The 20,846-nt window shown below is 39.5% G+C and overlaps 3 protein-coding genes across 4 annotated transcripts; all 3 read right to left on the minus strand.

The window, feature by feature from the left end:
- Positions 1-18: 18 nt before the first annotated feature.
- Positions 19-8,775, minus strand: LOC149730478 (uncharacterized). Of its 2 annotated transcripts, XM_089883894.1 has the most exons (16): positions 8,636-8,775; positions 8,438-8,575; positions 8,241-8,356; positions 7,221-7,382; positions 6,856-6,937; positions 6,719-6,791; positions 6,561-6,625; positions 6,430-6,509; positions 6,286-6,349; positions 6,063-6,231; positions 5,968-6,015; positions 5,865-5,912; positions 5,731-5,816; positions 5,618-5,663; positions 293-356; positions 19-242 (listed from the first exon to the last, which is right to left on the minus strand). In XM_089883894.1, exons 1-16 carry the CDS (start codon positions 8,726-8,728, stop codon positions 74-76), a joined length of 1,503 nt encoding a protein of 500 aa, XP_089740020.1. In that variant the 5' UTR covers positions 8,729-8,775; the 3' UTR covers positions 19-73. The 2 variants fall into 2 exon arrangements, with proteins under 2 accessions (XP_089740020.1, XP_089740021.1); XM_089883895.1 differs by lacking the exon at positions 5,865-5,912.
- On the minus strand, positions 8,728-10,179 carry LOC149730479 (inositol polyphosphate 5-phosphatase K-like). The gene has a single exon (XM_089883897.1). The coding sequence runs from the start codon at positions 10,042-10,044 to the stop codon at positions 8,794-8,796; it is 1,251 nt and encodes a 416-aa protein (XP_089740023.1). The 5' UTR covers positions 10,045-10,179; the 3' UTR covers positions 8,728-8,793.
- A 34-nt stretch (positions 10,180-10,213) lies between these two features.
- On the minus strand, positions 10,214-20,840 carry LOC149730480 (sterol regulatory element-binding protein 2-like). Its single transcript, XM_089883868.1, has 16 exons — positions 20,554-20,840; positions 20,081-20,307; positions 19,775-20,026; positions 19,625-19,695; positions 18,695-18,954; positions 18,487-18,644; positions 13,174-13,318; positions 12,903-13,123; positions 12,606-12,840; positions 12,385-12,554; positions 11,816-11,981; positions 11,620-11,763; positions 11,358-11,478; positions 11,077-11,248; positions 10,558-10,828; positions 10,214-10,507 (listed from the first exon to the last, which is right to left on the minus strand). The coding sequence occupies exons 1-16, from the start codon at positions 20,786-20,788 to the stop codon at positions 10,284-10,286; spliced, it is 3,072 nt and encodes a 1,023-aa protein (XP_089739994.1). The 5' UTR covers positions 20,789-20,840; the 3' UTR covers positions 10,214-10,283.
- Between the last annotated feature and the right edge of the window lie 6 nt (positions 20,841-20,846).

Raw genomic sequence — 20,846 nt, forward strand, 5'->3', positions numbered from 1 at the left:
AATTTCTAAAGAAATTAATAAAATCATGAACGAAATTTTATTGACATTCGGAAATATAATTGACACAAAATGTTCACATCGGGTGACGTATGGGAATGGCTGCTGTTGGACGTCTCAGTGGAGAGCCAATCGGGCTGTTTGGTGCCGGGGTGTAATAAGTAACCCCTCCCACCTGCTGGCCCAGTAACCCTGGTAACATCGGTATCTGAGGCGGCGGCAGCGGCAGTGCACGATCGGGCAATCTATGACGTAACAATAATTTATATGAAGTCATAACTAAAGATAATGTTACCTTTGTACATAACTGTTGTGTTGATAATTTGCTGAAAAATTCATTGAGCCAGCTGTTCCTCGGCCTGGAATAAAATGTGGTCACACTAAATATGGTCGCCCAACACCAAATATGGTCGCACAACACCAAATATGGTCGCCCAACACCAAATATGGTCACCCATCACCAAATATCGTCGCACAACATCAAATATGGTCGCACTACTCCAAATATGGTCGCACTACTCCAAATATGGTCGCCCAACACCAAATATCGTCGCACAACACCAAATATGGTCGCACAACACCAAATATGGTCGCACAACACCAAATATGGTCGCACAACACAAAATACGGTCGCACAACACCAAATAGGGTCGCACAACACCAAATATCGTCGCACAACACCAAATATGGTCGCACAACACCAAATAGGGTCGCACAACACCAAATATCGTCGCACAACACCAAATATGGTCGCACAACACCAAATATGGTCGCACAACACCAAATATGGTCGCCCAACACCAAATATCGTCGCACAACACCAAATATGGTCGCACAACACCAAATATGGTCGCACAACACCAAATATGGTCGCACAACACAAAATACGGTCGCACAACACCAAAAATGATCGCACAACACCAAAATATGGTCGCACAACACCAAATATGGTCGCACAACACCAAATATGGTCGCACAACACCAAATAGGGTCGCACAACACCAAATATCGTCGCACAACACCAAATATGGTCGCACAACACCAAATATGGTCGCACAACACCAAATATGGTCGCCCAACACCAAATATCGTCGCACAACACCAAATATGGTCGCACAACACCAAATATGGTCGCACAACACAAAATAGGGTCGCACAACACCAAATATCGTCGCACAACACCAAATATGGTCGCACAACACCAAATATGGTCGCACAACACCAAATATGGTCGCACAACACCAAATAGGGTCGCACAACACCAAATATCGTCGCACAACACCAAATATCGTCGCACAACACCAAATATGGTCGCACAACACCAAATATGGTCGCACAACACCAAATATGGTCGCACAACACCAAATATTGTCGCACAACACCAAATATGGTCGCACAACACCAAATATGGTCGCACAATACCAAATATGGTTGTACAACACCAAAAATGGTCGCACAACACCAAAAATGATCGCACAACACCAAAATATGGCCGTACAACTCCAAATATGGTCGCACAACACCAAATATGGTCGCCCAACACCAAATATGGTCGCACAACACCAAATATGGTCGCACAACACCAAATAGGGTCGCACAACACCAAATATGGTCGCACAATACCAAATATGGTTGTACAACACCAAAAATGGTCGCACAACACCAAAAATGATCGCACAACACCAAAATATGGCCGTACAACTCCAAATATGGTCGCACAACACCAAATATGGTCGCACAACACCAAATATGGTCGCACAACACCAAATATGGTCGCACAACACCAAATAGGGTCGCACAACACCAAATATGGTCGCACAATACCAAATATGGTCGCACAACACCAAATATGGTCGCCCAACACCAAAATATGGTCGCCCAACACCAAAATATGGTCATACAACTCCAAATATGGTCGCACAACACCAAATATGGTCGCACAACACCAAATAAGGTCGTACAACTCCAAATATGGTCGTAACACACCAAATATGGTCACACAACACCAAATATGGTCGTACAACACCAAATATGGTCGTACAACACCAAATATGGTCGCACAACACCAAATATGGTCGTACAACTCCAAATATGGTCGTAACACACTAAATATGGTCACACAACACCAAATATGGTCGCACAACACCAAATATGGTCGCACAACACCAAATATGGTCGTCCAACACCAAAATATGGTCGCCCAACACCAAAATATGGTCGTACAACTCCAAATATGGTCGTACAACTCCAAATATGGTCGCACAACATCAAATATGGTCGCACTACTCCAAATATGGTCGCACAACACCAAATATGGTCGCCCAACACCAAAATATGGTCGTACAACTCCAAATATGGCCGCACAACACCAAATATGTTCGCCCAACATCAAAATATGGTCGTACAACACCAAATATGGTTGTACAACACCAAATATGGTTGTACAACACCAAATATGGTTGTACAACTCCAAATATGGTCGCACAACACCAAATATGGTCGCCCAACACCAAGTATGGTCGCCCAACACCAAATATGGTCGCACAACACCAAATATGGTTGTACAACACCAAATATGGTCGCACAATACCAAATATGGTTGTACAACACCAAATATGGTCGCACAACACCAAATATGGTTGTACAACACCAAATATGGTTGTACAACTCCAAATATGGTCGCACAACACCAAATATGGTTGTACAACACCAAATATGGTCGCACAACACCAAATATGGTTGTACAACTCCAAATATGGTTGTAACACCAAATATGGTTGTACAACATCAAATATGGTCGCACGACACCAAATATGGTCGCCCAACACCAAATATGGTCGCACAACACCAAATATGGTTGTACAACTCCAAATATGGTTGTAACACCAAATATGGTTGTACAACTCCAAATATGGTCGCACAACACCAAATATGGTTGTACAACACCAAATATGGTCGCACAACACCAAATATGGTTGTACAACTCCAAATATGGTTGTAACACCAAATATGGTTGTACAACACCAAATATGGTCGCACAACACCAAATATGGTTGTACAACACCAAATATGGTTGTACAACTCCAAATATGGTCGCACAACACCAAATATGGTCGCACAACACCAAATATGGTTGCACAACATCAAATATGGTCGCCCAACACCAAATATGGTCGCACAACACCAAATATGGTCGCACAACATCAAATATGGTCGCACGACACCAAATATGGTCGCCCAACACCAAATACGGTCGCCCAACACCAAATATGGTCGCACAACACCAAATATGGTCGCACAACACCAAATATGGTCGCACAACATCAAATATGGTCGCCCAACACCAAGTATGGTCGCCCAACACCAAATATGGTCGCACAACACCAAATATGGTTGTACAACACCAAATATGGTCGCACAATACCAAATATGGTTGTACAACACCAAATATGGTCGCACAACACCAAATATGGTTGTACAACACCAAATATGGTTGTACAACACCAAATATGGTCGCACAATACCAAATATGGTTGTACAACACCAAATATGGTCGCACAACACCAAATATGGTTGTACAACACCAAATATGGTTGTACAACTCCAAATATGGTCGCACAACACCAAATATGGTTGTACAACACCAAATATGGTTGTACAACACCAAATATGGTTGTACAACACCAAATATGGTTGTACAACTCCAAATATGGTCGCACAACACCAAATATGGTCGCCCAACACCAAGTATGGTCGCCCAACACCAAATATGGTCGCACAACACCAAATATGGTTGTACAACACCAAATATGGTCGCACAATACCAAATATGGTTGTACAACACCAAATATGGTCGCACAACACCAAATATGGTTGTACAACACCAAATATGGTTGTACAACACCAAATATGGTCGCACAATACCAAATATGGTTGTACAACACCAAATATGGTCGCACAACACCAAATATGGTTGTACAACACCAAATATGGTTGTACAACTCCAAATATGGTCGCACAACACCAAATATGGTTGTACAACACCAAATATGGTTGTACAACACCAAATATGGTTGTACAACACCAAATATGGTTGTACAACACCAAATATGGTTGTACAACACCAAATATGGTTGTACAACTCCAAATATGGTCGCACAACACCAAATATGGTCGCCCAACACCAAGTATGGTCGCCCAACACCAAATATGGTCGCACAACACCAAATATGGTTGTACAACACCAAATATGGTCGCACAATACCAAATATGGTTGTACAACACCAAATATGGTCGCACAACACCAAATATGGTTGTACAACACCAAATATGGTTGTACAACTCCAAATATGGTCGCACAACACCAAATATGGTTGTACAACACCAAATATGGTCGCACAACACCAAATATGGTTGTACAACTCCAAATATGGTTGTAACACCAAATATGGTTGTACAACACCAAATATGGTCGCACAACACCAAATATGGTTGTACAACTCCAAATATGGTTGTAACACCAAATATGGTTGTACAACACCAAATATGGTTGTACAACACCAAATATGGTCGCACAACACCAAATATGGTTGTACAACACCAAATATGGTCGCACAACTCCAAATATGGTCGCACAACTCCAAATATGGTTGTACAACACCAAATATGGTTGTACAACTCCAAATATGGTTGCACAACTCCAAATATGGTTGTACAACACCAAATATGGTCGCACAACACCAAATATGGTTGTACAACACCAAATATGGTCGCACAACTCCAAATATGGTCGCACAACACCAAATATGGTTGTACAACACCAAATATGGTCGCACAACACCAAATATGGTTGTACAATACCAAATATGGTTGTACAACACCAAATATGGTCGTACAACACCAAATATGGTTGTAACACCAAATATGGTCGCACAACACCAAATATGGTTGTACAACACCAAATATGGTCGCACAACTCCAAATATGGTCGCACAACACCAAATATGGTTGTACAACACCAAATATGGTCGCACAACACCAAATATGGTTGTACAACACCAAATATGGTTGTACAACACCAAATATCGTCGCACAACACCAAATAGGGTCGCACAACACCAAATATGGTCGCACAACTCCAAATATGGTCGCACAACACCAAATATGGTTGTACAACACCAAATATGGTTGTACAACACCAAATATGGTTGTAAAACACCAAATATGGTTGTACAACACCAAATATGGTTGTAAAACACCAAATATGGTTGTACAACACCAAATATGGTTGTAAAACACCAAATATGGTCGCACAACACCAAATATGGTCGCACAACTCCAAATATGGTCGCACAACACCAAATATGGTCGCACAACACCAAATATGGTCGCACAACACCAAATATGGTTGTACAACACCAAATATGGTCGTACAACACCAAATATGGTCGTACAACACCAAATATGGTTGTACAACACCAAATATGGTCGCACAACACCAAATATGGTCGCACAACACCAAATATCGTCGCACAACACCAAATATGGTCGCACAACACCAAATATGGTTGTACAACACCAAATATGGTTGTACAACACCAAATATGGTCGTAACACTCACTTTGGTTCAAATCTATATGTTGTTGGGGATTCCCCTCAAACGACGTCTGCAAAACAAATTTGATATTTTAATAAAATCTTATATTTCAATAAAAATGTTATTGAGTTGAACACCTGTTCTGTGGCCATTGGTGGCAGTAGAGGTGCATGTTGTTGTGCAATGTTCGGAAACTGATTCATTTGCTGCCATTGTTGGTAAGCTGGTGGGGGGAGGGTTAATTAAAATAATTAAAAATAAACAAACAAACCTTCGTATTGCTGGTTAAGTTTGTTGCTGTCAATCAATTGCAAGCCAGCTGTTAAACAATTTAATATTATTTTTTATAATTTATTAGATAATTTATAACGAACCCTGGTTTTGCGTTCCGCCATATGAACCACTTGGTGTCTCCGTTTTACCTAAAACATAGATTTAGAAAAACATAGAAATAATATAAATCTTTCACCTGGCCGTTCCAACAGCCAATCAGGCGCCGGCATCGGGAGGTTACTTTGGGTTGAATGTTCGGGGTTACTAAAGTTCGCTCCAGTCACATGACCCGATTTAGGGGCTTCCCCTCGTGGTGACTCCGTCGTTCGTTGTCGTAGCGACGAGTATCGTCGCGGTTGATTGAACTTGAGGAAAAATAAAGTTTTGCGAAAAAACAAAGAAAATAAAACAAATCCAACCTCTCGCTTCATCGTCAGGTTTTGCATTCGATTCGATAAATTATCGACCTTATCGTTGTGGGGCCTGTACGGGTAAATATAATAAACAAACATAAAATATAATAAACGAACAAACAAACAAACAAACAAATATCATAAACAAACCTCTTATTCTCACGTTGGTTGATAACATCTAACACTTGGGTTAAACCATCTTTCCCCGAATTTTCACTTTTGTTCAAAGTCTGAGGAAAAACATTAACATAGAAACAATAGAAATAATAGAAATAATATACCAAGCTCAAATTCGGTTCCGGCTGCGGTTTTTCGGCGCGGTCCATTTGTTGAGCTGTCCTTGTTTCTGCAAACAAACAAAAAATAATTTAAACAAACAAAAAATAACTTAAACAAACAAAAAATAACTTAAACAAACAAAGAATAACTTGAATAAAACCTGGTTTAATAAATTGTCTTCGTTTGGAATGAAAATCTTGAGTCTTGATCAAATTAGTTGCACGACCCCCTTTCTATGATTAATATATTATTTCTGTTAAACACATTTTATGTTATTTCTATGGTTTCTACTATTACTTCATAATTTCCATTTCGTTCACGTTGCCGTGGAAACTTTTTCTCATGGATGAATTTTGGTTCTTGATTCGATCGTTGGTTTCTATTGTGGTGTAATAATGTTAATATTGTGATGTAATAATGTTAATATTGTGATGTAATAATTGCGCCGAGCCTTATGCCATTGCTATAATGTTGCACGCGAGAGCGAAAAATAATAAAAATAAAAAAAGTGAAGCTACTAAAAGATAACAAGACTAGTCAGCGTAGCTTTTTCTTTAACTAATTTTCGTTTGTTGTGAATTTGCTCTCTCCCAAGAATCGGATCGCAACTTTAGCAAATCCCAGGTGACCAGTGATTTATTTTAAGTAAAACATTAGAACACCTTTTAATATTGGGGGCTTCCCCATATTTATACGAACGGATATCGTATCCGTATTCTTCAACCAATTGCGCGCGGGTCTTCGGAGTCTGTTCCGCTTCGTTAAACTTGTCGTGGAGCCATCTAGTGGTGTCTGGTTTGGTTTTGTATCCTCGACTTGAGTGGCTGCGGGGGTCGAGGGTGAACAATTAGAATGATGATGATTCAAACAATAAAGTTAAAGACAGGATGTCCACGTATACACCACGCATACACCACGTATACACCACGCATACACCACGTATACACCACGTATACACCACGTATGCACCACGTATGCACCACGTATACACCACGTATACACCACGTATACACCACGTATACACCTCGTATACACCACGTATACACCACGTATGCACCACGTGTACACCACGTATGCACCACGTATACACCTCGTATACACCACGTATACACCACGTATACACCACGTATGCACCTCGTATGCACCACGTATACACCACGTATACACCACGTATGCACCACATATGCACCACGTGTACACCACGTATGCACCACGTATACACCTCGTATACACCACGTATACACCACGTATACACCACGTATGCACCACGTATACACCACGTATACACCACGTATACACCTCGTATACACCACGTATACACCACGTATACACCACGTATGCACCACGTATACACCACGTATACACCTCGTATGCACCACGTATACACCACGTATACACCACGTATACATCACATATACACCACGTATACACCACGTATGCACCACGTATACACCACGTATACACCACGTATGCACCACGTGTACACCACGTATGCACCACGTATACACCACGTATACACCACGTATACATCACATATACACCACGTATACACCACGTATGCACCACGTATACACCACGTATACACCACGTATACACCACGTATGCACCACGTATACACCACGTATACACCACGTATGCACCACGTATGCACCACGTATACACCACGTATACACCAGCCACACCTGTCTCTACTTGACCGAACATCGTGTTGATAGAAAACACCTTTCGTTGGAATAAAACTTGGCTCATCTTTGTCACTAGGTGGAGCTATACCATCTTGTTCAATATCCGATTGTTCCTGAACAATTCATTGTTACATCATGCCACTTATGACATCACAGCCCCATTGTTACATCTTGCCACTTATGGCATCACAAACCTTTCCGTCTCCGCTTCCACGCTCCACCGATTTTAAACTTGGTGACTTCGGCACGCTCGCATCTGATTGGTCGACCTCCTCATCGCCGCTTTCGTATTCCGACGACAATTCCGTAAAGTCATCATTGTCTGAATGCACCTGTGATGGCATAATAACATTATGACATCATAATGTATAACAATGTGACATCAGAACTACCGATTGTGATGCGGACAATGCTTGCGATTGTGACTCTCCTTCTGAAACAATGACATCATTATCGTCACGGCGACGCCTACGTATCCCGGGCATTCTACAACGAATATTGCAACATAGTTATCAACACAGGTACTGCATAATATCCACAAATAACAACATTAGATATTAAACACGCGACTAATATTTGCCAAGCTACCAAACTTCACGCTGTAATATCCAACTCTGTACCCAACACTGGGTCCCTGAATCGGCAGTTTGGCCGAAACTTTGCGGCGAATTCGAAAGTTTTCGGCAGCGTCCGAACCTGGGACGTAAACCCAGGTTATGTAAGAACGAAAGTCACCCAGGTTTTCCGGGTACAACGCGACGTAATCATGAAAATCAACGAACATCCCAGGTTCGAATGTAATTTCAACTTCAACAAAATCTTTTGATATTTCACCAACTTGAACGTTTACAATCGGCGAAACGTCTTTGGTGAAATGGAAACGAAATATTGAAGTTACTGGTTTATGGTCGCTTGTTTGCATCTCCATGTGCGACACGTACGAACCAACGATTTGTTGAACAAACTTTTCCTCAGACTTCCCCTTCCTCAAAGTTACTTTATCCGGATGAACACGATATAGGACACGATCAGTCCACGCTGGTTTCCGTTGTTTCACGCTCGTGTCGTAAATATCGGTCCCGAGATCAAACTTGTATGTTGGCGCGAAATTGATTTCTCCTTCAATGAATTGCGACAACAAATTGTGAGATCTTTGATTTTTGATAAGTTGGTCTTTCTTTAACAATGTTTTATATTTTTTCTCTTGCACAAGCTTGATGACGTCACTTCTGCTGACGTCATCAATCCTAAAGTTTGTGTCTCCAATCCATAGAACGACGTCATGACTTAAAATGTCGCATGTTTCATTAAAATCAATTCCTTTCAAGATTTTTTCAAAATCGATAATTCTTTTCTCACAAACTTCCAGATTTGCGTGCAAATGAGTATTCAAAACGGCTATCTTCTCCCCGTAACACCAAAATGAGATTGCGACCCCGCCTTTATTGCCCCAGTTGCCACTAAATCCTGTCCTCTCGTAACTAGCTCTCACAAACCGAATGAAAGGCAAATGTTGGATAGAAGCGAACACACATAGTGACATCCCTTGCAACCGTACATTTTCAACCATAAAGTATTCTTGTTTAGAAAAGAAATCCAGAAAAGATTTTGCCCAAACATCATGACTAATAAAACTTATTGCGGTCTCCACCGGACCTGTTGAAATTTCTTGCAAGCCGATGATATAAATATCACTCCGAACCCCCGACTGCCATCCTAACAAATTCTGAAGTTGTTTTTCATCGATCGGTTCAGAATTACCCACATTCCACGTACAAGCAAAAACTTTTAAATCCCACATTTTTCTTAAATCAAAATTTTTAACAAATTTCCTTACAAGCGAAACTGGAGTTCTTACACTTCGTGCCACCCACTTGCCACACTTCGTGCCACCCACTTGCCACACTTCGTGCCACCCACTTGCCACACTTCGTGCCACCCACTCCCCATAAATAAACCAAACCCAAACGTAGAGGTTAAATCGATAAACGTTTTATATTTACACGAGCATCGAATTTTATTTACACAGACACAAGAACATCATGAAGCAGCAACAGACGACGTGATCTTCAACATCATGCGTTGACCCTCCTCAACACCATTGTTGTCGCCAAACTTTCTTAAAACTTCAACAGCTTCGTTGATTAAACTTTCCTTGACACCAGGGGTTGCGAACATCGTGGCGGGCAGGTGTTGGCACGCAAGGAAGGCAGCAAGCGCACGGTCACGACTCCCTGTTGCTTGGCAACCATTGTCCTTTTCATCTATAAACAAGTGGATATGACATCACCATAATAAGACAATGGAATCTTACCGTTCCGGTTTATTGTTTTGTTAAGGATCTGGTTGAGCATGAGATGCGTTCGTATCGGGTTCGCCCCGGACATTAAACGAATCGCGCTTTCATATAACGCAACTTTGGTTTGCGCTGCTGGAAGTTTCTTCGCAACGAATCGAAGTAAATTTAAATCGACCTCGAACGACGACAATTCCTCTTTTGTTGCTCTGGTTGTGACATCACAGTTGGATTGCCAAACCTTCAGCCTCGTTTCGAGTAACCAACCAATCGCGAGCAACTGGTACGCCTGAGGGATTATGACATCACAAACATGTAACAAACCCCACCTAGCGGTTATGGGGATACAAGGAGATAAAGCACAAATACATGATGACTAGGCATAAATAAATGATGACTAGGCACAAATTTATGATGACTGTGCAGAAATCCCGGTTGTATTGTTGTCACATTACCCACAATGCAACAGTGCAATGCAACTACAATGCACAAGGGAAAACTACCATTATGATGTCATAGTCAATATTTATGACTCACTGAAACAATATCTTGGTTTCCATGACAACAGAGGAAACTTTCCTTGACGAGCTTTGACGCTTGATTGCATCTCATCAGCACAATATTCGACAACGAACCATCGGTGTTTCTCGACAACATAAAATCTCGCTTAGCAACAAACGCCCACATTGTGGCACGAGAGAGCACATTCCTGAAAATATATAGGATGTCTATGTTGTGAAACAATTATGTCATATTGGTTTTCATGAAATAAAATGATATTTCTATTAAACATTAAGATGTCTATGTTTGCAACCAACTTTGACGAAGCACTCGTGCATGACGTGCGTTCAATGAACCGCGAAACCTCGTTGGATTTCGACCAATCAGCAGCGACCATTGCGATCGAACACCAGAACTTTTCGTCAGTGTCAAAAGTATCTAAAAACATAATAAACAAACAATAAATATAATAAACAAACAATAAATATAATAAACAAACAATAAATATAATAAACAAACAATAAATATAATAAACAAACATAAATATAATAAACAAACATTAAATATAATAAACCAAACCTTTATTTTCGACAAGTTGCAAATATTTTATTGCTTCATCAGGTGGTGATTCCCCCAACCCAATACTGGGTTCTATCATCGCAAACAAAGAGTTCCGAAGCATACGAGTCCGGAAATGAAACGAAACAATTGAAAGTGGGTCGTCTGTGATGTCATAAAGGTTAACAATCACATTTATTTCTTATAAAACAATTACTTTTGTTTAAAATCTTTATAAATTTCATTTCTTCGTTGTTTTTCACCAAAAGATCTTTTTCGTTTGAAACGAAATTATTTCCGATTGAGGTTGACATCCATCGGAGGGCGTCATTGCAGTTCGGGTGAGTTAATAAAACTTTCGAACATTTTCGGAGAAAGAAACGCTGTGACCACACGATGTCAGTATACAACGAACCACGTAACCACCCCAACCACACACCATGTAACCACACCAACCACACACCATGTAACCACACCAACCACACACCATGTAACCACACTAACCACACACCATGTAACCACCCCAACCACAACCACACACCATGTAACCACCCCAACTACACACCATGTAACCACCCCAACCACACACCATGTAACCACCCCAACTACACACCATGTAACCACACCAACCACACACCATGTAACCACCCCAACCACACACCATGTAACCACCCCAACCACACACCATGTAACCACACCAACCACACACCATGTAACCACCCCAACCACACACCATGTAACCACCCCAACCACACACCATGTAACCACCCCAACCACACAACTTACATGAAACCACTTTAGCGGTATCATGGCGTCTCGTTTAAACCTCAGCGCGGCCATCAAGTAAATCCTTGTAGCTGTAGAAGGAGGCGTCGTCTCCCAACCCGCCACCTCACACAAGTTCAACGCACTCAGTGAATAAAGAAAACCCCGTAGTTTTCCCTCCTTTAAATAACCTGCGAACATTGAGTGTACCATCTTACCCTACCACAACTTACGCGACCCACCATTCATGTGCAGTTGATCCAACTTATGATAAACATGCGCTGCGTTCCTCGCCGAGTTTCTCGCTGATAAACTTTTCAACCTAGCCAACCACGGCCCAATGTGAACAACCCCAAGAAACAATCGAACACCGTTCCACACAACCGCACACCACTCGTCCAACCGTGACGTCGGTAGCGGCCGACCAATCACAGCCAAGCTTTGCGACAAGTGGTAACTTGCTGACTCATAATCATCCTGCAAAAATCATGATAACATGGCATATTCATGATGATGCAGCATATATTCTGCTGACTCACCTTTTCCACATCAAGGTCCGCTTGTTTCCGATGTATCCAATATTTCGATGACGTTTTCGACTTTTCTTCAGTGACGGGCTCCCCTGTCACAAGGAGTCGCCAGAGAATCCCAATCGAGATAAACCCGTTAACGAGCCACGACAATAACGTCGGGAACATCCATTCCCACCAACCATTAGGTGGCGACAAAGTGTCCATGTCAATCCCGAGAATCGAACGACCTGAACGTTAATTTTCAACGCTGCCCAAAATTAAAATATTGGAAACTTACCGACGAACGGTTTGTTTGTTTCATCGATTGTTTCGTCGAAGAACGCTTGAAAGAGTAAGTTGGTTGGGTTGATCATGAAACAAGTAAACATGAAAACACACAAGCCCGCTCGACTTCGATCCATCAACCCAACCTCCACGTGATCCTGAAAGTCATGTTTCACAAACTAAACGTCATGTTTCACAAACTAAATGTCATGTTTCACAAACTAAACGTCATGTTTCACAAACAAAACGCCATGTTTCACAAACTAAACCTCATGTTCCACAAACTAAATGTCATGTTTCACAAACTAAACGTCATGTTTCATAAACTAAATGTCACGTTTCACAAACTAAACGCCATGTTTCACAAACTAAATGTCACGTTTCACAAACTAAACGTCATGTTTCACAAACTAAACGTCATGTTTCACAAACTAAACGTCATGTTTCACAAACTAAATGTCACGTTTCACAAACTAAATGTCATGTTTCACAAACTAAACGCCATGTTTCACAAACTAAACGTCATGTTTCACAAACTAAATGTCATGTTTCACAAACTAAACCTCATGTTTCACAAACTAAATGTCACGTTTCACAAACTAAACGTCACGTTTCACAAACTAAACGTCATGTTTCACAAACTAAACGCCATGTTTCACAAACTAAACGTCATGTTTCACAAACTAAATGTGAGGTTTCACAAACTAAATGTCATGTTTCACAAACTAAACGTTGCGTTTCACAAACTAAATGTCACGTTTCACAAACTAAATGTCACGTTTCACAAACTAAACGTCATGTTTCACAAACTAAATGTCATGTTTCACAAACTAAACGTCATGTTTCACAAACTAAACGTCATGTTTCACAAACTAAATGTCCCGTTTCACAAACTAAACGTCATGTTTCACGAACTAAACGTCATGTTTCACAAACTAAACGCCATGTTTCACAAACTAAACGTCATGTTTCACAAACTAAATGTCATGTTTCACGAACTAAACGTCATGTTTCACAAACTAAACGTCATGTTTCACGAACTAAACGTCATGTTTCACAAACTAAACGTCATGTTTCACAAACTAAATGTCATGTTTCACGAACTAAACGTCATGTTTCACAAACTAAACGCCATGTTTCACAAACTAAACGTCATGTTTCACGAACTAAATGTCATGTTTCACAACTAAACGTCATGTTTCACAAACTAAATGTCATGTTTCACAAACTAAATGTCATGTTTCACGAACTAAACGTCATGTTTCACAAACTAAACGCCATGTTTCACAAACTAAACGTCATGTTTCACGAACTAAACGTCATGTTTCACAAACTAAACGCATGTTTCACAAACTAAACGTCATGTTTCACGAACTAAACGTCATGTTTCACAAACTAAATGTCATGTTTCACAAACTAAACGTCATGTTTCACGAACTAAACGTCATGTTTCACAAACTAAATGTCATGTTTCACAAACTAAACGTCATGTTTCACAAACTAAATGTCATGTTTCACAAACTAAACGTCATGTTTCACAAACTAAATGTCATGTTTCACAAACTAAATGTCATGTTTCACGAACTAAACGTCATGTTTCACAAACTAAATGTCATGTTTCACAAACTAAACGTCATGTTTCACGAACTAAACGTCATGTTTCACAAACTAAACGCATGTTTCACAAACTAAACGTCATGTTTCACGAACTAAACGTCATGTTTCACAAACTAAACGTCATGTTTCACAAACTAAACGTCATGTTTCACAAACTAAATGTCATGTTTCACAAACTAAACGTCATGTTTCACAAACTAAACGTCATGTTTCATAAACTTAATGTCATGTTTCACAAACTAAACGTCATGTTTCACAAACTAAATGTCATGTTTCACAAACTAAACGTCATGTTTCACAAACTAAACGTCACGTTTCACAAACTAAACGTCATGTTTCACAAACTAAATGTCATGTTTCACAAACTAAACGTCATGTTTCACAAACTAAATGTCACGTTTCACAAACTAAACGTCACGTTTCACAAACTAAACGTCATGTTTCACAAACTAAATGTCATGTTTCACAAACTAAATGTCATGTTTCACAAACTAAATGTCATGTTTCACAAACTAAATGTCATGTTTCACAAACTAAATGTCATGTTTCACAAACTAAACGTCATGTTTCATAAACTAATAGTCATGTTCCACAAACTAAACGCCATGTTTCACAAACTAAACGTCACGTTTTACAAACTAAACGTCATGTTTCACAAACTAAATGTCACGTTTCACAAACTAAATGTCATGTTTCACAAACTAAACGTCATGTTTCACAAACTAAATGTCATGTTTCACAAACTAAACGTCATGTTTCACAAACTAAACGTCATGTTTCACAAACTAAACGTCATGTTTCATAAACTAAACGTCATGTTTCACAAACTAAACGTCATGTTTCATAAACTTAATGTCATGTTCCACAAACTAAACGTCATGTTTCACAAACTAAATGTCATGTTTCACAAACTAAACGTCATGTTTCACAAACTAAACGTCACGTTTCACAAACTAAACGTCATGTTTCACAAACTAAATGTCATGTTTCACAAACTAAATGTCATGTTTCACAAACTAAACGTCATGTTTCATAAACTAAATGTCACGTTTCACAAACTAAACGTCATGTTTCACAAACTAAACGTCATGTTTCACAAACTAAACGTCATGTTCCACAAACTAAACGCCATGTTTCACAAACTAAATGTCATGTTTCACAAACTAAACGCCATGTTTCACAAACTAAACGTCATGTTTCACAAACTAAACGCCATGTTTCACAAACTAAACGCCATGTTTCACAAACTAAATGTCATGTTTCACAAACTAAACGCCATGTTTCACAAACTAAACGTCATGTTTCACAAACTAAACGCCATGTTTCACAAACTAAATGTCATGTTTCACAAACTAAACGTCATGTTTCACAAACTAAACGTCATGTTTCATAAACTAAATGTCATGTTTCACAAACTAAATGTCATGTTTCACAAACTAAACGTACTGTTGCACAAACTAAACGTCATGTTTCACAAACTAAATGTCATGTTTCACAAACTAAACGTCATGTTTCACAAACTAAATGTCATGTTTCACAAACTAAACGCCATGTTTCACAAACTAAACGTCATGTTTCACAAACTAAACGCCATGTTTCACAAACTAAACGCCATGTTTCACAAACTAAATGTCATGTTTCACAAACTAAACGCCATGTTTCACAAACTAAACGTCATGTTTCACGAACTAAACGCCATGTTTCACAAACTAAACGCCATGTTTCACAAACTAAATGTCATGTTTCACAAACTAAACGTCATGTTTCACAAACTAAACGTCATGTTTCATAAACTAAATGTCATGTTTCACAAACTAAATGTCATGTTTCACAAACTAAACGTACTGTTGCACAAACTAAACGTCATGTTTCACAAACTAAACGTCATGTTTCATAAACTAAATGTCATGTTTCACAAACTAAACGTCACGTTTCACAAACTAAACGTCATGTTTCACAAACTAAACGTCATGTTTCACGAACTAAACGTCATGTTTCACAAACTAAACGTCATGTTTCACAAACTAAACGTCATGTTTCACAAACTAAACCTCATGTTCCACAAACTAAATGTCATGTTTCACAAACTAAACCTCATGTTCCACAAACTAAATGTCATGTTTCACAAACTAAACGTCATGTTTCACAAACTAAACGTCATGTTTCACAAACTAAATGTCATGTTTCACAAACTAAACGTCATGTTTCACAAACTAAACGTCACGTTTCACAAACTAAACGTCATGTTTCACAAACTAAATGTCATGTTTCACAAACTAAACGTCACGTTTCACAAACTAAACGTCATGTTTCACAAACTAAACGTCATGTTTCATAAACTAATAGTCATGTTCCACAAACTAAATGTCATGTTTCACAAACTAAACGTCATGTTTCACAAACTAAACGTCACGTTTCACAAACTAAACGTCATGTTTCACAAACTAAACGTCATGTTTCACAAACTAAACGTCACGTTTCACAAACTAAACGTCATGTTTCACAAACTAAATGTCATGTTTCACAAACTAAACGTCATGTTTCATAAACTAAATGTCATGTTTCACAAACTAAACCTCATGTTCCACAAACTAAATGTCATGTTTCACAAACTAAACCTCATGTTCCACAAACTAAATGTCATGTTTCACAAACTAAACGTCATGTTTCACAAACTAAACGTCATGTTTCACAAACTAAATGTCATGTTTCACAAACTAAACGTCATGTTTCACAAACTAAACGTCACGTTTCACAAACTAAACGTCATGTTTCACAAACTAAATGTCATGTTTCACAAACTAAACGTCACGTTTCACAAACTAAACGTCATGTTTCACAAACTAAACGCCATGTTTCACAAACTAAACGTCATGTTCCACAAACTAAATGTCATGTTTCACAAACTAAACGTCATGTTTCACAAACTAAACGTCATGTTTCACAAACTAAACGTCACGTTTCACAAACTAAACGTCATGTTTCACAAACTAAATGTCATGTTTCACAAACTAAACCTCATGTTTCACAAACTAAATGTCACGTTTCACAAACTAAACGTCATGTTTCACAAACTAAACGTCACGTTTCACAAACTAAACGTCATGTTTCACAAACTAAATGTCATGTTTCACAAACTAAACGTCATGTTTCATAAACTAAATGTCATGTTTCACAAACTAAACGTCATGTTTCACAAACTAAATGTCACGTTTTACAAACTAAACGTCATGTTTCACAAACTAAACGTCATGTTTCACAAACTAAATGTCACGTTTCACAAACTAAACGCCATGTTTCACAAACTAAACGTCATGTTTCACAAACTAAACGTCATGTTTCACAAACTAAACGTCATGTTTCATAAACTAAATGTCATGTTTCACAAACTAAACGTCACGTTTCACAAACTAAACGTCATGTTTCACAAACTAAACGTCATGTTTCACAAACTAAACGTCATGTTTCACAAACTAAACGTCATGTTTCACAAACTAAACGTCATGTTTCACAAACTAAACGTCACGTTTCACAAACTAAACGTCATGTTTCACAAACTAAACGTCATGTTTCACAAACTAAACGTCATGTTTCACAAACTAAATGTCACGTTTCACAAACTAAACGTCATGTTTCACAAACTAAACGTCATGTTTCACAAACTAAACGTCATGTTTCACAAACTAAACGTCATGTTTCACAAACTTACAAATTCATCCTGGAGTTGCGGACTCGGGACTTCCCCATCTGTAAGAATGGAATGGCCACTAGGTGATTCAGGGTCTGAGTGAGGAGGGGTCGCCATAGAGGTTGGGAAATTCCCATCAATGATACTCATGTCATTATTAACCAAATCCCGCACGGTCACTACAAATATATAGGGTAAGAATATAAAAAGTATAACAAACCAAACCCACATTTTTCATTGGAGGCCAAATGTTTGCGTAACAAATGGTTTTCCATCTTAAGACGTTTGTTAACGTTGGTGAGAAACTTAATGTAATCGATTGCCTTCTTCAACACGGCAGCTTTGTTTAGTTTCGCATCAGAACCGATCAACAAATCTTTCAACTCGATTATTTTGTCGTTAATTGACGAACGATATCGCTTCTCTATTGCATTGTGGGACGATCGTTTCGGGGGAGCTTTTGCGTCAGCTTTTTGTGGCGGGGATAACCTTTGGAGGGGTGGGGGTTAGGGGTTTAAACTCAAGGGGGTAGTTGGTGGTTTAAACTCAAGGGGGTAGTTGGTGGTTTAAACTCAAGAGGGTAGTTGGGGTTTAAATTCAAGGGGGGTTAGTTGGGGGTTTAAACTCAAGGGGGGTTAGTTGGGGGTTTAAACTCAAGGGGGGGTAGTTGGGGGTTTAAACTCAAGGGGATTAGTTGGTGGTTTAAACTCAAGGGGGGTTAGTTGGGAGTTTAAACTCAAGGGGGGTAGTTGGGGGTTTAAACTCAAGGGGGGTAGTTGGGGGTTTAAACTCAAGAGGGGTTAGTTGGGGGTTTAAACTCAAGGGGGGTAGTTGGGGGTTTAAACTCAAGGGGGGTAGTGGGGGGTTAAAGACGGGGGTTAGTTGGGGGTTAAACCCAAGGGGGGTAGTTGGGGGTTTAAACTCAAGGGGGGTAGTTGGGGGTTTAAACTCAAGGGGGGTAGTGGGGGGTTTAAACTCAAGGGGGGTAGTGGGGGGTTTAAACTCAAGGGGGGTTTGTTGGGGGTTTAAACTCAAGATGGGTAGTTGGGGGTTTAAACTCAAGGGGGGTAGTGGGGGGTTTAAACTCAAGGGGGGTAGTGGGGGGTTTAAACTCAAGATGGGTAGTTGGGGGTTTAAAGACGGGAGTTAGTTGTGTTACCTTTGGATTGGAAACTTTTGCTCCAACAACACAGGGGTGATAATTGTGTTTGAGTTGAACATACTCTGCAACTGTAGCATATATTGTTTGATTATATTACATTACAATGTATCTATTACATCACAATGTATCTATTACATCACAATGTACCTGTGGCGAGGCATCCAAAGGTGGAGATGGGATTGGGGAATTCCCTAACATAGGAGTATCAACCCTACGCTGCGATTGAATGATTTGTTGCTGGAGTTGTTGACGAAGCTGTGGGTTCTGTTGAATCGCCGAAACTAAATCCAGCTGTTGGATCGTTTCATCGGGGTGAGGGGGTTGATCAATCTGGGGGTTTTGGTTGCGAACATGTGTTGTTGGTTGGTGGGTGAAGGGGGGGACAGCGGCTTGCGGGGGCTGGGGGGTGCAGGAATTAATCAGTAACTAACTTAATTAATTAACTTAATTTACCGGATTTGTTTCCAGTCTGGGTTTGACATCAGGTGGCGCCGGAGAGACAGGAAAAATAAAATTTTGTTCATGGTTTGGTTCGTTTGTTAATCTTTCCTTGACCAGGGTGGGCTGGGGAGGCGCGTTTAATAAATCGTTTAACGATTGTCGACCAACAGAAGAAGAAACCACCGAATTGCAAAGTTCAAGTTCCGCTTGTTTCTCTTTGGCCATGCCTTGTAAGATTTCTATGAAATATTGAATATTAAGATTTCTATTTCCCTATGATTTTATTATCACTATGGTAACGTAGGTGAATGTTTTTTATACATTGAATCCAACTTTCATTTTAAATGAATACCAAGATATAATTTGTAACCAAGATGTTTGGAACCAACATCGTTTGCTAATAGCCTACCAAATTTTTTATTGCAATAATAAAACAAACACTATATTTAAAATCACTTTAACATTAGATATCTAAAACAACAAACCATCAATGTCGGCCATCCAGTTGTTTTGCAACATTTCATCTTGACCTGAAATCCCTTCAACCATTAAAGCATCAGAAAAATTATCCAAATTTAAATTATTTTGATCCAAATCGTCGATTTCAAGATCCCCAGCCGGTGATCCGTCATCGATTTTACCAAAAACATACGAAGCCAAGTCCATTCTTAAAATATCTTTGAAAAAATCGAAATTAACACAAACTATATCTTCAAACATCTATAAAATAAAACACGCCGAAGAATGTTTCGTTTGTTTTCATCGCTGTGTGTAGAAT

This window comes from Ciona robusta, chromosome 9 (assembly GCF_009617815.1).
Source record: "Ciona robusta chromosome 9, ASM961781v2".
Classification (NCBI taxonomy): domain Eukaryota; kingdom Metazoa; phylum Chordata; class Ascidiacea; order Phlebobranchia; family Cionidae; genus Ciona; species Ciona robusta.